Raw genomic sequence first — 18,521 nt, forward strand, 5'->3', positions numbered from 1 at the left:
TTCATGTCGCCCCTATTCGACCGTGCCTATGGTCACCTCCCCCTCCTGATATACTTGCAATCGATGCAACTATACGTTGTCAAGACACCTCAAAGTGCTTCACAGGATTTTACTGGGAAATGGGTCTTTGCCCCCCAGTGACTGGTCTCCTCCATCTCATCAATGAACCGGATTCTGAACAACTTATATAGCGCCCCTCACTCTGGGTAGTGTCCCGCATTCAGCGAGACATATAGCTTGCCATTGACAACGCTTGCCGAGTGGTTTTAGCTGGTTAAACTCCAGCAGTTTGGGATTCTTCCAAACCTTCTCCTCAAGGTCTTTGGAATCAGTAAGCGGGTTAATAGTGCACATTCCGGAGGGAACTTTTTAAACTGTACAGGTGGCATCTGGAACATACGCCATCTACACGCTGCCTAGTTGGATCATTTTTAAGCACGGTGATGGGTTTCCACGTGCCACAAGCCCATGGCTTTGAGGAAGGAAGACATCCCACTCGGCTCCTGTTAACACGACAAGCCAAAACCCGAAGAGGTCCTAGCTGGACAAGCGGTAAAGCTTGCCGGACAGTAATATTAACGGCAAGCTATGTGGCTTTAGCTGGTTAGACTCCAGCAGTTACCCCCAACGCACACTCTGGGGTCCCCCAAGCCTTGGCTCCTGCCAACCTGCGCCTAATACTGTCCGGAATTGGGTAAGCAGGGAACGCGTCCCTCCAGGGAGAGAGAAAGAGAGCGCGCATTCCATTCCAACGATCAATCTCTGGGATTCCCACGTGTAGGTGGGAGGCGTGGAATTTTTAGCTCGGTTTGGATCCTCTTAAAAGCACGGCGATGGGTTTCCGCATGCTGATGGGGGGGGGAAAAAATCTCTCTCGGCTTGAGCTGTGGGATGGCCCCCTGATGTGAGAGGCGACGTACGTACGTAAATTGTTGTTTATTTCTTACAACCCCCTCCACCACACCAAAAAAAAACCTTCTCGCTCTCTCTCTCTCTCTCTGTACACACAAGTTTAGTAGAAAAGGTCAGGGTTGTTGGTCTGCAGGCCAGGGGTCATGCGGGCAGCAAAGCTGGTACAGTATGTGAATCAGGCGGATCGCCAGCGCCTCCTGTTGGCTCTTTGCTGTACTGCGGCTTCTGTCTCTCCCTCGTTCGCTGCGGCCATCGCTGCTCAGACCCGGGAGACCTTGAGCGGAAAGTTCTCTGTGATCAGGTGATCGTCCTGGAGAACCACGACCACGTTGACCTCAAATTCTGAGACAAACAAGGCAGCGACCGGCGTTAATGCAACAACTGGTATGATAGTACTTCTAATAATCCTTGCATTTGATACAGCGCCTGATCACGTCGTCGAGACGGCTCAAAGCGCTTCACAGGATATACGGAAAAAGTGGATTGACCGACTGTATTTTCTGGGCGAAACGCAGCAGCCAATCGCGCTCGGCAGCGTCCCACAAACAGTCGTGGTTTGAGTGATCCAATTATTATTATTTATTTTGGGGAGGAATTATTACCCCTGGAAAGCGATCCGCCGATCGACTAACAACCGGGTTCCTACTTACTGCTGGGTAAACAGAGGCGTGGAGTAAGGAGACTTGCCTATGGGTTCGCCCCGCCCGGGATTTGAACTGGGTCCTCTCGTTTGCTGCTTCACTGACAAAGACCCTTTGGTTCCCTCCCTTCAGGCAGTTCTGAATCCACGTCCTTGCCTTGCCTCTGATCCCCAGCGACCAGTGTTTGTGAAGGAGTCTTTCACGTACAACTTTGTTAGATGCCTTTTTGGATGGGGATGGGGTGGGGGCGGTGGGGGTGTGTGTTGGGGGGGGGGGAACCTCAGGCAGACACCCCACTCCGAGTTTGGGACTTACCCACTTTGAAGTTGGTGGTTTCCAGGGTGGGGCAGGTGAACAGCCTGGGAAACACCATGTAGATGGGGATCGCCAGCCCCTGGCAGATGTTGCCGTCAGCAATCTGGATATTCTGAATCTCCGTGGCATCTCTCGCGTAGCCCTCGGCACAACCTAACACAACAACAACAACAACAACAAATTTCAATTATATAGCGCCCTTCACTCGGAGTAGGGTCCCGGGGCACTTCACAGTGCCGGAGTCTGACAACGAGCCGAAGGGGGAGGGAATTATTATTATAATAATCGACTAACAACCGGGGTCCTACTTACTGCTCGGTAAACAGAGGAGTGTGGAGTAAAGAAACTTGCTTAAGGTTTCGCCCCCACCCAGTCCGGGAATCGGACCCGGGTCCTCTCGCTTGCGAGGCGAGGGCTCTGATCGCTACGTTACTTTACTTGTATTTTGTGCCCGTTATAAGATGGTTATTCTCCCCGACCCCTCGACTTGTACAAGAGCAAAACTCCGGATAACTTCAGCGTCTTATCACATCGTTGAGATGCCTCAAACGCTTCACAGGATAGTCTGTAAAAGTGGATTCTCTGTGTATTCTGTGGGAGAAAGGTGGGAGCGGCCAAGAGCACACAGCAGTGTCCCCACAAACGGTCGTGGATCAAGTGACCAAATGTTATTTTTCAAGGGGATTATTACCCCTAGAGATACACTAATCGACTAACAACCGGGTTCCTACTTACTGCTAGGTAAACAGAGGGGTGCGGAGTGAGGAAACTTGCCTAAGGTTTCACCCCGCCTGGAAATCGGCTTGCGAGGCGAGCGCGCTGAGCACGACACTAAATATAAAGCGCTTGTTGCTATGAAGCTGTGGGATGAACACAGTCTCCGCACAGGCACACACACACACACATACACAGGCGCACACATGTAGACACAGGCACACATGTGCTCACACCTACCGCAGGTCTCCACACGGACCAGCTGGAGCTCCACACTTTTGACAGGAACGTCCGAGTGCTCGACCACCAGCTCCCCGGTCAGTGGTTGGGTGATCACACAGTTGGTGGAGTCGAGGCGGCCCCGAATCAGGAATCGAGGCAGGGACGTCCTCTGGTAGAGAGGAGAGAGAGTCAGACAGTTGGGTGGGTGGGTAGGTGGGTGAGGGTAGGGGTTTGGTGTAAGACGTCCCGAGGAGCCTGATGGGCTTCCGAGCTGACAGTCCAGGCTGATGCTCCAGTCCAGGGTGATGTTGGAGCTATACTATCAGGGGGTGATGTTGGGGGGTGATGTTGGGGTTATACTGCCGGAGGGCAATGCGTTAAAACAAGCTCCCTTACCCCCAATGTTTGGGCGGACATTGGAAGATCTCCCACTGCTCGAAAAGAAGAGTTGCTTTCTCTCCCCCCCGCCCCCCTGCGCTCTCTCTTTCTCCCACTCCCTTCCCCCCCATCTCCCCCACCCTCTCTCGCCCCCTTCCCTCCCTTGGCCCGCACCACCCCTTCGCCCTTCTTCTCGCTCTGTTCCCCCACTCTCTCTCCCACCCTCCTTTTCACAATCTTTTCCCCCCCACCCACCCCCCGCCTCTGGGGGCTACTCACCTCCCGGACGTTCTGCAGAGACTCGGGGCTGATACTGAAATCCACGGGGCTGGGGCTCACCTTCCCTTTCTGAGGCTGTTCAAAAACCGAGAGGAACATTTCAATTCTTTTCAAAGCCGTGAATAAAAAAAATTCGGTCACTCAAACCCCCTCCCCTCCCTCCCTCCCGCCACCACCACCACCACCACCAATGCAAAGCCCATCGCCCAGCTTCGTCCCCAACACATGCCCCCACCATCCCCACTCCCCGGAAACCAACAAGCGGACATGGAGGTAAGGTGTTGGGAGGTAAGTTCTTCAGGCACCATCTGTAGCGTCCACCTTGGTTTAATGTCTCACCCAAAGGAAGGTATTTCCAACAATGCAGCTCTCTTCTCCTCTCCTCTTTTTTGAAGGGATTATTACCCCCGGAAAAGCGATCCGCCAATCGACTAACAACCGGGTTCTTGCTTACTGTTAAGTAAACAGATGCTTGAGGAGTAAGGAAACTTGCCTGATGTTTCGTCCCGCTTGGGAATCGAACTCACGTTCCTCTCGCTTGCGAGGTAAACGTGCTAACCACTACACACATACACACAGGACTCTGAACGCGTGACTGACTGAGCTGGGCTGACAGACTGAGAAATGACGGGAGCTGACTGCAGCAGCCTGGCTTAGCACGCGATCCGTGGGAGAAGGAGGAGGAGGAGGGGATGGGGAGGGGGAAGAGCGAGCAGTGTGTGGGGCGGTAGGGGGTGGGTGGGCGGGCGGGGGAGAGAGAGAGCGTAGAGAAGAGATGCAGCCACAATCCAGAGCGAGCCCAGGAGCACCTCGTCAGCCTGAATATTTCATGATCCCTTTTAACCCACGTCAAGTCCTTTTTTGGGGGCTGAGTAGCTCATGCAGAAGACATGCGGTTACATTATTGATGGGAGTGCAGGGCTGGGCTGGGCAAGGACACTCACAACTATGAAGCCTTTGAGAAGATGGGGGGGGGGGGTGGAGAGAAAAAAGGTCAGGGCGCTCTCCTCGCAAACAAGAGAACCCCGGGTTCGATTCCCGGACAGGACGAAACATTGGGCAAGTTTCCTTACTCCGCACGCCTCTGTTAACCCGGCACTAAAAAGGAACCCGGCTGTTAAGTCGATTGGCGGATCACTTTCCGGAGGGGTTATTAATCCTTTCAAAAACAAAATAATAATTGGGTCACTCAATCCACGACTGTTTGTGGGAGGAGGGGGGGGGGGGGGGGGGGAAAGAGGAGAGAGAGAGAGCGATTGGTGCCGGAACTCACCAGCGAGTGGACGATGAACTCGCAGGTCTTGGTCAGGTCTTTGGCCAGGAGGGGCCGTCGCATGTCACATCGGAGCGTGTACTGTAAACCAAAGCGGAGAGAGTCAGGGTCAGTTATCCTGTCGTCGTCGTCGTCGCCCCCCACCCCCTCCCCAAACACTAGGAGACATCAGAGGAATCCCCCTCTTCTTCTCCCCCCACCTCCCAGGACCTAGGTTTGCATTTGGGACTAAGTTGAATGAACTTGAAGAAGTAACTGGGTTGGGAGTGGGGGGGGGGGGGGGGGGAGAGAGAATACATTCACAAAGATTCAAACCCCATAATCTTCTAATCTGCTGTGAATTATTTTTGACCGCCCCCATTTGCCCCCTCCCTCACCGCCACCCACAACCCCGTTGCAACCTGCACCGTCCCAGCAGCTTCATCGATTGGTGAGTTGCCTTGTGTGTGTGTGTCTGTGTGTGTGGGGGGGGGGGTTGGACAGGTGTGTGTGTGTGGGGGGGGGGGGGTTTTGGACAGTTATGTGTGGCGGGGCGGTTTAGGACAGGTCTGGGGGGGGGGCGGGTTTGGACAGGTGTGTGTGTGGGGGGGCGGGTTTGGACAGGTGTGTGTGTGGGGGGGCAGGTTTGGACAGGTGTGTGTGGGGGGCGGGTTTGGACAGGTGTGGGGGGAGGGTTGGACAGGTGTGGGGGGAGGGTTGGACAGGTGTGGGGAGGGAAGGGTTGGACAAGTGTGGGTTGGGGTTGGACAGTGGGAGGGTTGGACAGGTGTGTGTGGTGGGGGGGGGGGGGGGGCGTGGTTGGACACACGCACTCGCCTGGATGTTGACGAAGACTCCATGGTACGTCTCGTACAGGACCTTGTTGTTCTTCACAGTCAACGGGAACTCGAAGGGGATCTCAGTGCGTCCGTTCGGCAGCTTCCCAGCCTTGGCCACCTCGATGTTGCTGCTGATCAGCGAGATGGGCTGTCAATCAGTCAATCAATCAATCAATCAATCAAACATCCAATTTTGGGGGTTTCAGCCGGGTGTCTGACACGTGCGGAAACCCATCCAAACAATATCCAAACCAAACTGAGAATCCCCTGCATCCCACTTACACACGGAAATCCCAGAGACAGATTGATGGAGTGGAATGCGCACTCTTTCTCTCTCTCCCTGGAGGGACGCCTCCTGCTCACCTAATTCCGGCAAATATCAGACGCAGGTCGGCAAGAGCCAAGGCTTGGGGGACCCCCAGAGTGTGCGTTGGGGGTAACTGCTGGAGTCTAACCAGCTAAAACCGCGTAGCTTGCCATGGAGAGCGCTGTCTGGCGAGCTTTCCCGCTGCTTGTCCAGCTGGGACCATCCCTGCCCGTTAGGGCTTTGGCTTACAGGGTTCCACGTGTGGCTGAGTGGGAGGATTCCCAGCCCCGAGTGACGACTCTGCCCTTCCAAGTCCTGCCGATGAATCAACCGTTTTGCCCCCACCCATTGAAACTCCATCCCAGAGCCCCTCCGCATCGCCCTCCCCTCCCTACTGTCCTTCAAGACCTTTCTTTTCGCCCACGCCTTCGGTCATCTTCCCTCCTCCACCACCTCGCTCGGCCTCCAGCCCTCTTGGGTTCCAACCCGAGGCTCGGGTGCAAACGACGTATTGCCCAGCGCCTTGGGATGTCCTCCCGACTTGAAAGGCGCCGTACAACAACAACAACTCACATTTATATAGCTCCCCTCATGCGGGGTAGTATCCTGGAGCGCTTGACGGTGACGGAGCCCGATGCCGAGCCCTGGGGGGGAGGTGACCGCAGGACCGGTCGTAAAGGAAGGTCTTCGGGTGTGATCTCACGATGGGGAAGGAGGGGGCGAGGTGGAGGAGGGATAGAGGAGGGATTGGAAGACGAATGTGAGCGTCTTGGAAGTCGATTCTCGTACGAACGCAATTTGTTGCTGCTGTGGTTGAAGCTCAGACAGGGCTGCGAATGCTCCATTACCTTGACAGAATTGTAAAAAGCCTCGAAGACCCCAACGCTCTTGGCACTGAGCTGCAAGTTGACGACTCCTTCCATGGTCAGAGTGATGCCCTGGTGCGGGACTGTTTCCTTACTGGATATTATCACCACGCCAGACAAGGTTTCCTGTCCAACACACACAGAGAGAGACACACACACAATGTTTGGTAATATTAATTATAATAATAATCCTTGCATTTGATATAGCAACTTATCACGTAATTCCAACTTACACCTACTAGGTATACAGAGGCGTGTGGCGTTCAGGAAACTTGCCGAACTTTTGGCCCGGCCTGGGAATCGAACCCGGGTCCTCTCGTTTGCGAGGCGACGGCAAGCTACGCGGCGTTAGCTGGTTAGACCCTGAGCAGCTACCCTTCGCGCACACTCTGGGTCCCCCGATCGAGTAACAACCAGGTTCCCACTTACTGCTGGGTAAACAGGGGCGCGTGGAGTAAGGAAACTTGCCTAAGATCTCGCCCCGTCCGGGAATCCAATCCGGATAACCAATACATTACGGGACTCCACACCTCCTTCACAGCGCCTTTCACGTCATTCAAACGCCTTCACTGGATGTACAGGAAAACTCACGCGAGTGGTATCAGGTCGGGACCAGACCATTTTAATATGAGTTACTCGAAGTCCAAGTTGCAGGCAAAACTGTGTGGGTCGGACAAAATCCCAATTTAATCGGATAATAGTCATAATAATTTCAGAAAGAGATCAGAAATGATCTGTCCAGGAGAGGGCAGTACCGATGCGCTTCGGTTGGTCGCAAAGTGCTCTACGATGCTGATGCTCCCGTTAATTCATTTAATCTCAGCGGTGATAATATTACTTCCATTTGAATACAACACCGGACCCATCAACACCGTTATCAAAGTGCTTCGCTGGGGAATTATTGTCAGGTGTAATGACTTGTATTTTTTTTAGGCACAGGTGGAAGCGAATTTGCGCACAGGGAAGGTCCCACAGGCGGCCACGAAGCGAACGGCCGGTTTTCTCAGGAGGATCATCGGTCAGGACACCAGGAGAAACTCCACTCGTCTTCGAAGGTACTGCCACCTGCCCAGCGCCCTCTCCGCCCACCTTCCATCACTGCACCAGGGAGTCGGCCGGGACCTATTTGGGTCAGCCCGGTGTCTGACACGCTCGGAAACCCATCACCTTGCTCGGGAGTATTCAAACCAGACAGAGTCTCTTAGAAATGTCCCTGTGAACGGGAGTACGCACCCTTTCCCTGGAGGGACCACCCTGTATTGCCTAGTTCCAGAGAACGCAGGTGTAAGTTGGCAAGAGCCAAGGCTTGGGGGGACCCAACTGCGTGCGTTATAATAATAACCATCCTTGCATTGGATATAAGGTCTTATCACGTCGTTGAGACGTCTCAAAGCGCTTCACAGAATATACTGTAAAGTGGATCGACTACTGTGGGCGAAATGCAGCAACCAATTGCGCACAGCAGTGTCCCACAAACAGTCATGAATTGAGCGAATTTTTTTTTAAGGGGAGTATTACCCCTGGGAGCTGGGGTGGGGTGGGGGGGGGGGAGAAAAGGTGGCGAGCGGGCGGGAAGAAACAGTGGGGGAGGGAGAAGCCCGGGTGAGCTTCTTGATGCGATATTTAAATGACTCTATATAAACTGTATTGATTCTCCAGCACAATGTCGCCATCCAATTAGTGGCTCCACTTAGAACGCCACTGCAACTGCCCAGACCGGATCCCCAGGGTTTAAGCAAATCAAGTGCAAAGTTATTGAGTTGTATCCAATACCAGGTCGGGACTTGGAATCACATAGTTTAAGCTAACGCTCCAACGCGGCGCTTGGGGGCGGGTTGCATTGCCGGAGGTGCCATCCTTCGGATGAGACGTTAAACCGAGGTCCTGTCTGCCTGTTCAGGTGGTCACTGAAGATCCCATGGCGTGATTCGAAAAGAGAAAGGAGTTTTTCTCTCTCCCCCGGTGTCCTAGCGACAATCCCCCCCCACCCCACCCCCCAAATAAAATTGGTCGCTCACTCCATGGCTGTTTGTGGGACATCGCTGTGTGCAAAAGACCCGAGCACTACATTGGATTATCAGCCTACTTATACGAGTGCCCAAAGCTGGGTTTGAACCCACAAGCTTCCGACTCGGAGGTGAGAAGTTAACAAAAACCTACATAAACATAACTTCCCCTTTGCACACTCCCTCCTGAACACACAACTCTCGCCCCCGAGTCGGAAGGTTGTGAGCTCAAGCTTCACGTCGGGGCTTAGAATCGCATAGGCTGACACTCCCAATTCGGCGCTGAATTGCCGGAGGTGCCGTCCTTAGGTTGAGTTGTGAGTTCAGGAGGGAGTGTGCAAAGGGGGAAGTTATGTTTATGTAGGTTTTTGTTAACTTCTCACCTCCGAGTCCGAAGATTGTGGGTTAAAACCCAGCTTTGGGCTCTCGTATAAGGTCTCGGCTGCTTGTTCAGGTGGACATTAAAGATCCTACGGTACGATTCGAAAAGAGAAGGGAGTTTCTCTCGGTGTCCTGGCCAACAATCCCCCAAGCGAAATTGCTCACTCGCCTCATAGCTGTTTTGGGGGATGTCGCTGGGTGCAAATTCTCTGCCATGTTCGCCTACAAAATACAGTCACTACACTTTACAGTAAATCCCGTGAAGTGCTTTGAGATGACTTCCTGACGTGTAAGACGCTGTATCAAATGAAAGGATTATTATTAATAGCCCCAACACACACGCGCGTACGCATGAAATATATAAGCACAACAAAGTACATGTGCTTAGCACCTTTCACGTCAGGAGGAAGACCCACTCACCACACCATAGCTCACAGGAAATAATCGCAGGGTTGGAGAATCTCTCTCTCCCCCCATTTGCTCTCCCTCCGAGTCTCTCCATCTATACACACACACACACCCACCCCCTCTCTGTACAAGTTGTCGCTCTCTCTCTCTCTCTCTGCATACACACACTCACTCCATTTTAATACGCCTTGTTGTCGCTCTTTCTCTCCGTGTCCACACACTCATCCACCGCCCCCCCCACCCCACCGGGGTCTATCTCTCTCTGTACATACACACTCACTCCATTCGCAGAACACCTTGTTGTCTGTTTGTGTGTGTGTCTCTCTCTCTGCGTACACACACACACACACACACTCACTCTATCTCGGTACACCTTGTTGTCGAACCATTGCAAATTTCCCTCCCCCATTCCCGGACCAGGACGGCCTTAGCATCCTACAGCGGAATGACCCCATTAGAATCTGCCACGGTTGATAGTGGGTCTACTGTGGAGTCCTGTAGCTCAGTGGTTAGAGCACTCGCTTTGCGAGCGAGAGACCTGAGTTCAATTCCAGGCAGAGGGCGAAACCTTGGGGCAAGTTTCCTTACTCCACACAGAGCCTAATAATAATCCCTCCAAAACCAAAAACAATAATAAATTGGTCATTTTCAATCCACGACTGTTTGTGGGACATTGCTGTGCGCAATTGGCTGCCGCGTTCGCCCACAAATATACAGTCAATTCGCTTTACAGTGTGTTCTGTGAAGCGCTTTGGGACGTCCTCCCGATGTGAAAAGCGCTATATCAAATGCAAGGATTATTATTATTATTATTATCTTGGGATACGGTATATAGTTTGGGACACGACGTGTGCACGCGACGGCCAGGATGGTGGAAGATGAACTGGATGGACCTCGCTCCTCTTTCGCCAAACAAACACTTATGTTCAGCACTTTGGGACATCCTTCTGACGGTGAAAGGCGCCACACAAATGTAATTTGTTGTCTTTCTCTTACTCTGTCCACCGTCAGGAGGATGTCCCAAAGTGCTGAACATAAGTGTTTGTTTACACAAATGTAATTTGTTGTCTTTCTCTTACTCTGTCCACACACTCGCCCACTCTCTGTACACCCTCTTCACTCTCTCTCACTCTGCATACACACACACACACACACTCATTCCATCTCAGGATGCCTCGTCGGTCTCTCTCTTTCTGTACGCACTCTGTACACCTGGTTCTCTCTCTCCCTCTCTCTGTATACAGACACACTCACCACCTCTCATTACACCTTTTCTCTCTCTTTGCATATACACACTCACCCCCTTCTCTATACACCCTGTTGTCTCTCTCTCTGCATATGCATACTCAACCCTTCCCTGTACACCTCTGTGTGTGTGTGTGTGTGTGTATACACACTCACCCCCTCTCGGTACACCTCTCTCTGTGTGTGTGTACACACTCACCCCGTCTCGGTACACCTCTGTGTGTGTGTACACATTCACCCCCTCTCGGTACACCTGTGTGTGTACACACCCCCTCTCGGTACACCTCTGTGTGTGTGTGCACACTCACCCCCTCTCGGTACACCTCTGTGTGTGTGTGCACACTCACCCCCTCTCGGTACACCTCTCTCTGTGTGTGTGTACACACTCACCCCCTCTCGGTACACCTCTGTGTGTGTACACACTCACCCCCTCTCGGTACACTTTGTTGGCTCTCTTGAGCCTCAGGTCCAGGGCTGTGACCATGTTCCATGGGCTGTGGGGAGTCTGTCACGTGATCAAAGGCGATACAGCGCGCGGGTCACATGGGCCCAAACACTCGCCGCTGAGTGGCTGAGAGGGGGTCACGTGGGGTCCCGTCAGCTGATTGTTGTTACATTGCGTTCCATTCCATCCCAACAACTTCCGGGTGGGTCTCACTGTGCACTCCCACCCTCACCCTCACCCCCACCCCCTCACCCCCACACCCTCACCCTCACCCCCACCCTCACCCCCACCCCCACCCCCCCACCCCCACCCCCACCCCCCCCACCCTCACCCCCCCCCACCCTCACCCCCCACCCCCACCCCTCACCCCCCCCCACCCTCACCCTCACCCCCCCACCCTCACCCCCCACCCTCACCCCCCCCCCACCCTCACCCCCACCCTCACCCCCCCCCCCTCACCCCCCCCCACCCTCACCCCCCACCCTCACCCCCACCCTCACCCCACCCTCACCCCCCACCCCCACCCCCACCCCCCCCCACCCTCACCCCCCCCCCCACCCCCCACCCTCACCCCCCACCCTCACCCCACCCCACCCCCCACCCTCACCCCCACCCCCCACCCTCACCCCCCCACCCCACCCCCACCCTCACCCCCACCCCACCCCCCCACCCTCACCCCCACCCCCCCCACCCTCACCCCCACCCTCACCCCACCCCACCCTCACCCCCCACCACCCCCACCCTCACCCCCCACCCTCACCCCCCACCCTCACCCCCCACCCTCACCCCCTCACCCCCACCCCCCCCCACCCTCACCCCCCACCCTCACCCCCCCCACCCTCACCCCCCCCCCACCCTCACCCCCCACACCCTCACCCCCCACACCCTCACCCCCCCTCACCCTCACCCCCCACCCTCACCCCCACCCTCACCCCCCCCCCCACCCCCCACCCTCACCCCCCACCCTCACCCCACCCCCCACCCTCACCCCCACCCCACCCCACCCTCACCCCCCACCCTCACCCCCACCCCCCACCCCCACCCCCCACCCTCACCCCCCACCCTCACCCCCACCCTCACCCCCCCACCCCCACCCTCACCCCCACCCTCACCCACCCCACCCTCACCCTCACCCCCCCACCCCACCCCCCCCACCCTCACCCCAACCCCCCACCCTCACCCCAACCCCACCCCCACCCCCCACCCTCACCCCCTCACCCCCACCCTCACCCCCACCCTCACCCCCCCCCCACCCTCCCACCCTCACCCCCACCCTCACCCCCCACCCCACCCCCCCCACCCTCCACACCCTCACCCCACCCCCCCCCACCCCCCCCTCACCCCCACCCTCACCCCCCACCTCACCCCCCCCACCCCACCTCACACCCTCACCCCCCACCCTCACCCCCCACCCCCACCCCCCCCCACCCTCCACACCCTCACCCCACCCCCCCACCCTCACCCCCCTCACCCCCACACCCTCACCCCCACCCCCCCACCCTCACCCTCACCCCCCCACCCTCACCCCCCCCACACCACCCCCACCCCCCCACCCTCACCCCCACCCTCACCCCCCACCCCCACCCCCACCACCCTCACCCCCACCCTCAACCCCCACCCTCACCCCCCCACCCCCACCCTCAACCCCTCCCCCCCCCCACCCTCACCCCCCCACCCCACCCCACACCCTCAGACCCCCCCCCCTCACCCCCACACCCTCACCACCCTCACCCAGGACCCCACCCCCCACCCTCAACACACCTCGACCCCTCACTCCCACCACCCTCACCACACCCTAACAGGGGGGGGGGGGGGGGTGGTATAGAGGAGAGACTCAAACAAATGCAAGAGATTCTCCAACCCTGCGATTATGAGCTATGGTGTGGTGAGTGGGTCTTCCTCCTGACGTGAAAGGTGCTAAGCACATGTACTTTGTTGTGCTTATATATTTCATGTGTATGCGCGTGTGTGTGTGTTGGGGCTATTAATAATAATGATCCTTTCATCTGATACAGCGTCTTTCACGTCAGGAGGTCGTCTCAAAGCACTTCACGGGATTTACTGTAAAGTGTAGTGACTGTATTTTGTAGGCGAACATGGCAGAGAATTTGCACCCAGCGACATCCCCCAAAACAGCTATGAGGCAAATGAGCAATTTGCACACTCCCTCCTGAACTCACAACTCAACCTAAGGACGGCACCTCCGGCAATTCAGCGCCGAATTGGGAGTGTCAGCCTATGCGATTCTAAGCCCCGACGTGAAGCTTGAGCTCACAACCTTCCGACTCGGGGGCGAGAGTTGTGAGTTCAGGAGGGAGTGTGCAAAGGGGAAGTTATGTTTATGTAGGTTTTTGTTAACTTCTCACCTCCGAGTCGGAAGCTTGTGGGTTCAAACCCAGCTTTGGGCACTCGTATAAGTAGGCTGATAATCCAATGTAGTGCTCGGGTTTTTTGCACACAGCGATGTCCCACAAACAGCCATGGAGTGAGCGACCAATTTTATTTGGGGGGTGGGGGGGGGGGATTGTCGGCTAGGACACCGGGGGAGAGAGAAAAACTCCTTTCTCTTTTCGAATCACGCCATGGGATCTTCAGTGACCACCTGAACAGGCAGACAGGACCTCGGTTTAACGTCTCATCCAAAGGATGGCACCTCCGGTAATGCAACCCGCCCCCAAGCGCCGCGTTGGAGCGTCAGCTTAAACTATGTGATTCCAAGTCCCGACCTGGTATTGGATGCAACTCAATAACTTTGCACTTGATTTGCTTAAACCCTGGGGATCGGGTCTGGGCAGTTGCAGTGGCGTTCTAAGTGGAGCCACTAATTGGATGGAGACATTGTGCTGGAGAATCAATAATAATAATAATCCTTGCATTTGATATAGCGCTTTTCACATCGGGAGGACATCCCAAAGCGCTTCACAGAACACACTGTAAAGTGAATTGACTGTACATTTGTGGGCGAACGCGGCAGCCAATTGCGCACAGCAATGTCCCACAAACAGTCGTAGATTGAAAATGACCAATTTATTATTGTTTTTGGTTTTGGAGGGATTATTATTAGGCTCTGTGTGGAGTAAGGAAACTTGCCCAAGGTTTCGCCCTCTGCCTGGAATTGAACTCAGGTCTCTCACTTGCAAAGCGAGTGCTCTAACCACTGAGCTACAGGACTCCACGAAATTCCAGAGGCTGGAGGCAATTCCAGTGACTGGAAGAAATTCCAGAGGCTGGAGGTATGGATTTGTAAAGTTTGGCCACTGATTATGGTTCAGAGACGTGCAGACGATGTACAGCAACCTGGAATTAGCCAATTGGAAGGGGCAAGTATGGGAGAGGTGGTGGGCAAAATGGGGACGGGCTGGGGCATGGAAGGATTCATGGGTAAAGGTGAGTTCCCCTACTTATGAAACCTCAACCAGCCATCAGACTAAACTCACCAAGACACAAACCAGCCTTCGGCAGAAGCCGTGATACCTCACGGCCTGTCTTCATCGTTCTGCGCAACACATGTTTCCCCCTGAGGGGGGTAAGCAAAATCTTCTTGGCGCTGAGCCGGTGATGTGCTTCAGAGCGGAATGTGAGAATCAAGTCCACCTCCTGTGACCGTCTCCAGTCTGGTACCTGAGCAGCGAGGGGCCACTGTATTCCAGGACACGGATGATGACAGCCCAGCCTGGCTCATCGGCAGGACTTGGAAGGACAGACCAGTCACTGGAGGCAGAGACTCTTCCCATTCAGCTCCCATTAACATAGGCAACTGTTGAAGAAATATGAGAAAGTACTTGTGCTGTGTGTCAGCCCGGCAAGGTGGTAGCGTACACTCACAGCTGAGTCAGAAGGTTGCGGGTTCAAGACCCTCGTGCTTGGGGTGCTGGGGATGTGTTGCATTGTCGGACGTGCCGCCCTTCAGATAAAACATTAATCCGAGGTCTTTTCTGCCTCTTCAGGTGGATGTTAAAGATCCCATGGAACTCTTTGAAAAGAGAAGGGAGTTTCTCTCTCCTGGTGTCCTGGCCAACAATCTCCCAAATAAATTTGTAACAAACTCCATGACGTCCTCCCGACATGAAAGGCGCTATACAAATGTAATCTTCTTGTTGTTTGTGAGACATTGCTATGCACAACTGGCTGCCACCATTGGAGGTCACCCTTTCAGCCACTACTCCCTGAAACTCTGGAACACTCTCCCTCAATCCCTTTGCGTTGTCCCCTCTCTCCCCTTTTTCAAGTCCCCCCTGAAAACCTTACTTTTCGACCTTGCTTACGGTCACCTCCACCCCCCACCCCCGGGCTCAGAGTCAGGCTGTTAAGCGCTCTGAAACACTACCCTGAGTGGAGGGCGTTCTATAAGTGCAAGTTGTTGGTGGTGGTGTTTCACCCGCAAAATACACGGTCACTACACTTTACAGTACTTCCTGTGAAGCTCTTTAAGATGTCTCGACAACATGACATCAAATGCAAGGATTATATCAAATGCAAGGATTATTATTATTATTATTACCAGTGTGGCAGCTCTATGGAATGGATGTATTTCTGAATGACTGTGCCTCTACTTCAGGATCTACCTATTGTTTGTGATCCTTATCTCTGTGATAAGTAACTTATGTATTGGACTCTGCACGGAGATCGTTCTGACAAAACAATTCAAAACTATCGCGTGGAACTCAGTGTAAATAAAAGGCACCAAACGATATGTGTTTGAAATGATTATAGGTGCATGAATTGCAGGAAAACCAGTTACAGATCAGGAGGTGAGAGAGAGGGTAGAGGAAGAGGTTGGAGGATGACCCTTTATCATGTTTAGCAATGTGTTCGAGGTTATCCTCGGGTAGGTATCTGTGCCCCCAAAGCTCCATTGTTTTCCGTTCTTCAGATGAGATGTTAAACCGAAGTCCCATCTGCCCGTTCAGGTGGATGTTAAAGATCCCGCGGAGCTATTCGAAAAGGGAAGAGAGTTTCTCTCTCGGTGTCCTGGCCATTAAATCCCCCATATAAAGTTGGTCACTCACTCCATAGCTGTTTGCGGACGTTTCTGCGCATAAACTGGCTGCTGTATTTCGCCCATAAAATACATAGTCCCTCCACTTCACAGTATGTCCTGTGAAGCTCTTTGAGACATCTCATCAATGTTGTAAGGCCCTACATCAAATGTAAGGATTATTATTATTATTATTATTAGCCTGTGAGACACTACTGCCTTAAAATGTAAGGTTACACAGAACTTTCGAAATCCTACGATTCAGGCTAAATTTGGACGCAGGTTCTTTTCAAGACCCCCGTAAACGAACACAATAATACAAATAAAAATCCTTGCATTTCATACAGCGCTTTTCAAGTCAGGAAGATGTCCCAAAGTGCTTCACAGAATTTAACTGTGAAGTGCAGTGACTGTATTTTAAAGACAATCGCAGCTGTGACCAGCAACGTCCCACAACCTGCCACAAAATGAATAACCAGTCCTAATTAGGAGATTGTTGGTTAGGACACTGGGAGAGAGAAACTCTCTTCTCTTTTTGAATAGCACCTCGGGATTTTTAACATCCACCTGAACAGGCAGACGGGACCTCGGTTTAACTGTCTCATTCAAAGAACGGCAGCTCAGCCTAGACTGTGAGTTTCAAGTGCCCCGCGAGACTAGAACAACAACAACATTACATTTGCATAGCGCCTTTCACGTCGGGAGGACGTCGCAAGGCGCTGGACAGACAGAGTTACGGTCTGTCCAGAGCAGAACCCACATCTTCTGACCCTGAGTTGAGAGTGCTATCAGCTGAGCCAGGCCAATACCTAAACATAATAACAATCCTTGCATTTGATTTCGCACCTCATTACGTTTGTCGAAACGTCTCCAAGCGCTTCACAGGATATACTGTAAAGTGGATTGACTGTGTAATGTCGTGGGAGAATCGCGGCAGCCAATTGCGCACAGCAGTGCCCCACAAACAGCCAAGGGAGTGAGCGACCAATTTTATTTGGGGAATTGTTGGCCAGGACACCGGGAGAGAGAAACCCTCTTCTCTTTTCCAATGGTGAGATGGGATCTTTAACATCCACCTAAACAGGCACAGAAATTCATCGGAGAACCAGTTTAGATTATCTGATTCCCCACACAAGGCTTGAACCCAGAAGCGTCTGACTCAGAAGCAAGAGTGTTACAACTGAGCCAGGCTGACACGCTCTCAAGGATGTTGCACAATTAGACGCCAAGTTAGAGGTGGGAGAGATTTAGAGATGATCAAAGAGAGGAATTTTTTTTGAGGTGGGGGAGGGATTTTCTTGAAAGTAGGGAGAGAAGTATGAAGGCAAAATGGCTTTGATAGAGAGTCCCTGAGTCCTTTCCCTCGATACTTGGCAGAAGTTCCTCGTGAAGTGCTTTGAGAAGTTTCAATGTGAAATGCTTTGCATCAAACGCGGGGATTATTCTTATCCCTCTCTGATTCATCCAAATCATCACACTCTTCTTCGAGATGTAGATAATATCCGCAAAGAGCTCTTCATTCGTATGCCTGTTGCTTCCTTCTCCTCCTCTAGGGCAGTTGCCATCTGTCTGACTTGTTTGATCTATTTCTGGTTCCATGCTTTTGCAAAAGTAGCTGCTTATTCCTGTCTAACAATCACTCACCGACTCTGTGTGTGTGTGTGTATATGTGTGTTGGCTTTCATAATACACACGACCCATTCTTTGAAGTCGCAAAGCAGCATTGCAGGGATACCTGGACATGAATACAGTACATATTTTCACCCACAAAATACACAATCAATTCACTTTGTAGTATATTCTGTGAAGCGCTTTGAGACTTCTCAATGACGTGATAAGACGCTATATCAAATGAGGTGATTATTATTGTTATTATTTTGTAAATTGCACAATGATTGTGGTGGTTGTATCAGCCAGACTCAGTCACCGAGTCAGAAGGTTGCAGGTTCAAACCCCCACGTTGGGACTTTGAACTCATATATTCGAGGCTGATGCTCCATTGCAGTTCTTGGGAGAGAATTGGATAGGCAGAGGTGCTGTCATTTGGTTGAGACTTAACACTGAGGTCCTGTCTAGCTGTTCAAGTGGGTGTTCGAAGAACAACTGAAGAAGAGAAAGGAGTGTCTCTGTCCTGGTGTCCTGGCCAACAACTCCCCAGATAAAATTGGTCACTCGCTTCATTGCTGTTTGTGGAACATTGTTGTGCTCACATTGGCTGCTGGATTCATCTATGCAATACATAGTCACTGCACTTTACAGCGCACCCTGTGAAGTGTTTTAAGACACTCTCCTGGTGTGAAAGGTGCTATATGAGATGTAAGGATTATTATTAC

General features: G+C 53.2%; 1 protein-coding gene across 1 annotated transcript; it reads right to left on the minus strand.

Moving 5' to 3' along the window:
* Positions 1-975: 975 nt before the first annotated feature.
* On the minus strand, positions 976-11,277 carry vps26c (VPS26 endosomal protein sorting factor C). Its single transcript, XM_042334288.1, has 8 exons — positions 11,193-11,277; positions 6,708-6,851; positions 5,551-5,700; positions 4,735-4,815; positions 3,462-3,536; positions 2,823-2,973; positions 1,869-2,021; positions 976-1,254 (listed from the first exon to the last, which is right to left on the minus strand). The coding sequence occupies exons 1-8, from the start codon at positions 11,247-11,249 to the stop codon at positions 1,172-1,174; spliced, it is 894 nt and encodes a 297-aa protein (XP_042190222.1). The 5' UTR covers positions 11,250-11,277; the 3' UTR covers positions 976-1,171.
* Positions 11,278-18,521: the final 7,244 nt, after the last annotated feature.

This window comes from Callorhinchus milii, unplaced genomic scaffold, assembly GCF_018977255.1.
Source record: "Callorhinchus milii isolate IMCB2004 unplaced genomic scaffold, IMCB_Cmil_1.0 Scaffold4, whole genome shotgun sequence".
Lineage (NCBI taxonomy): Eukaryota > Metazoa > Chordata > Chondrichthyes > Chimaeriformes > Callorhinchidae > Callorhinchus > Callorhinchus milii.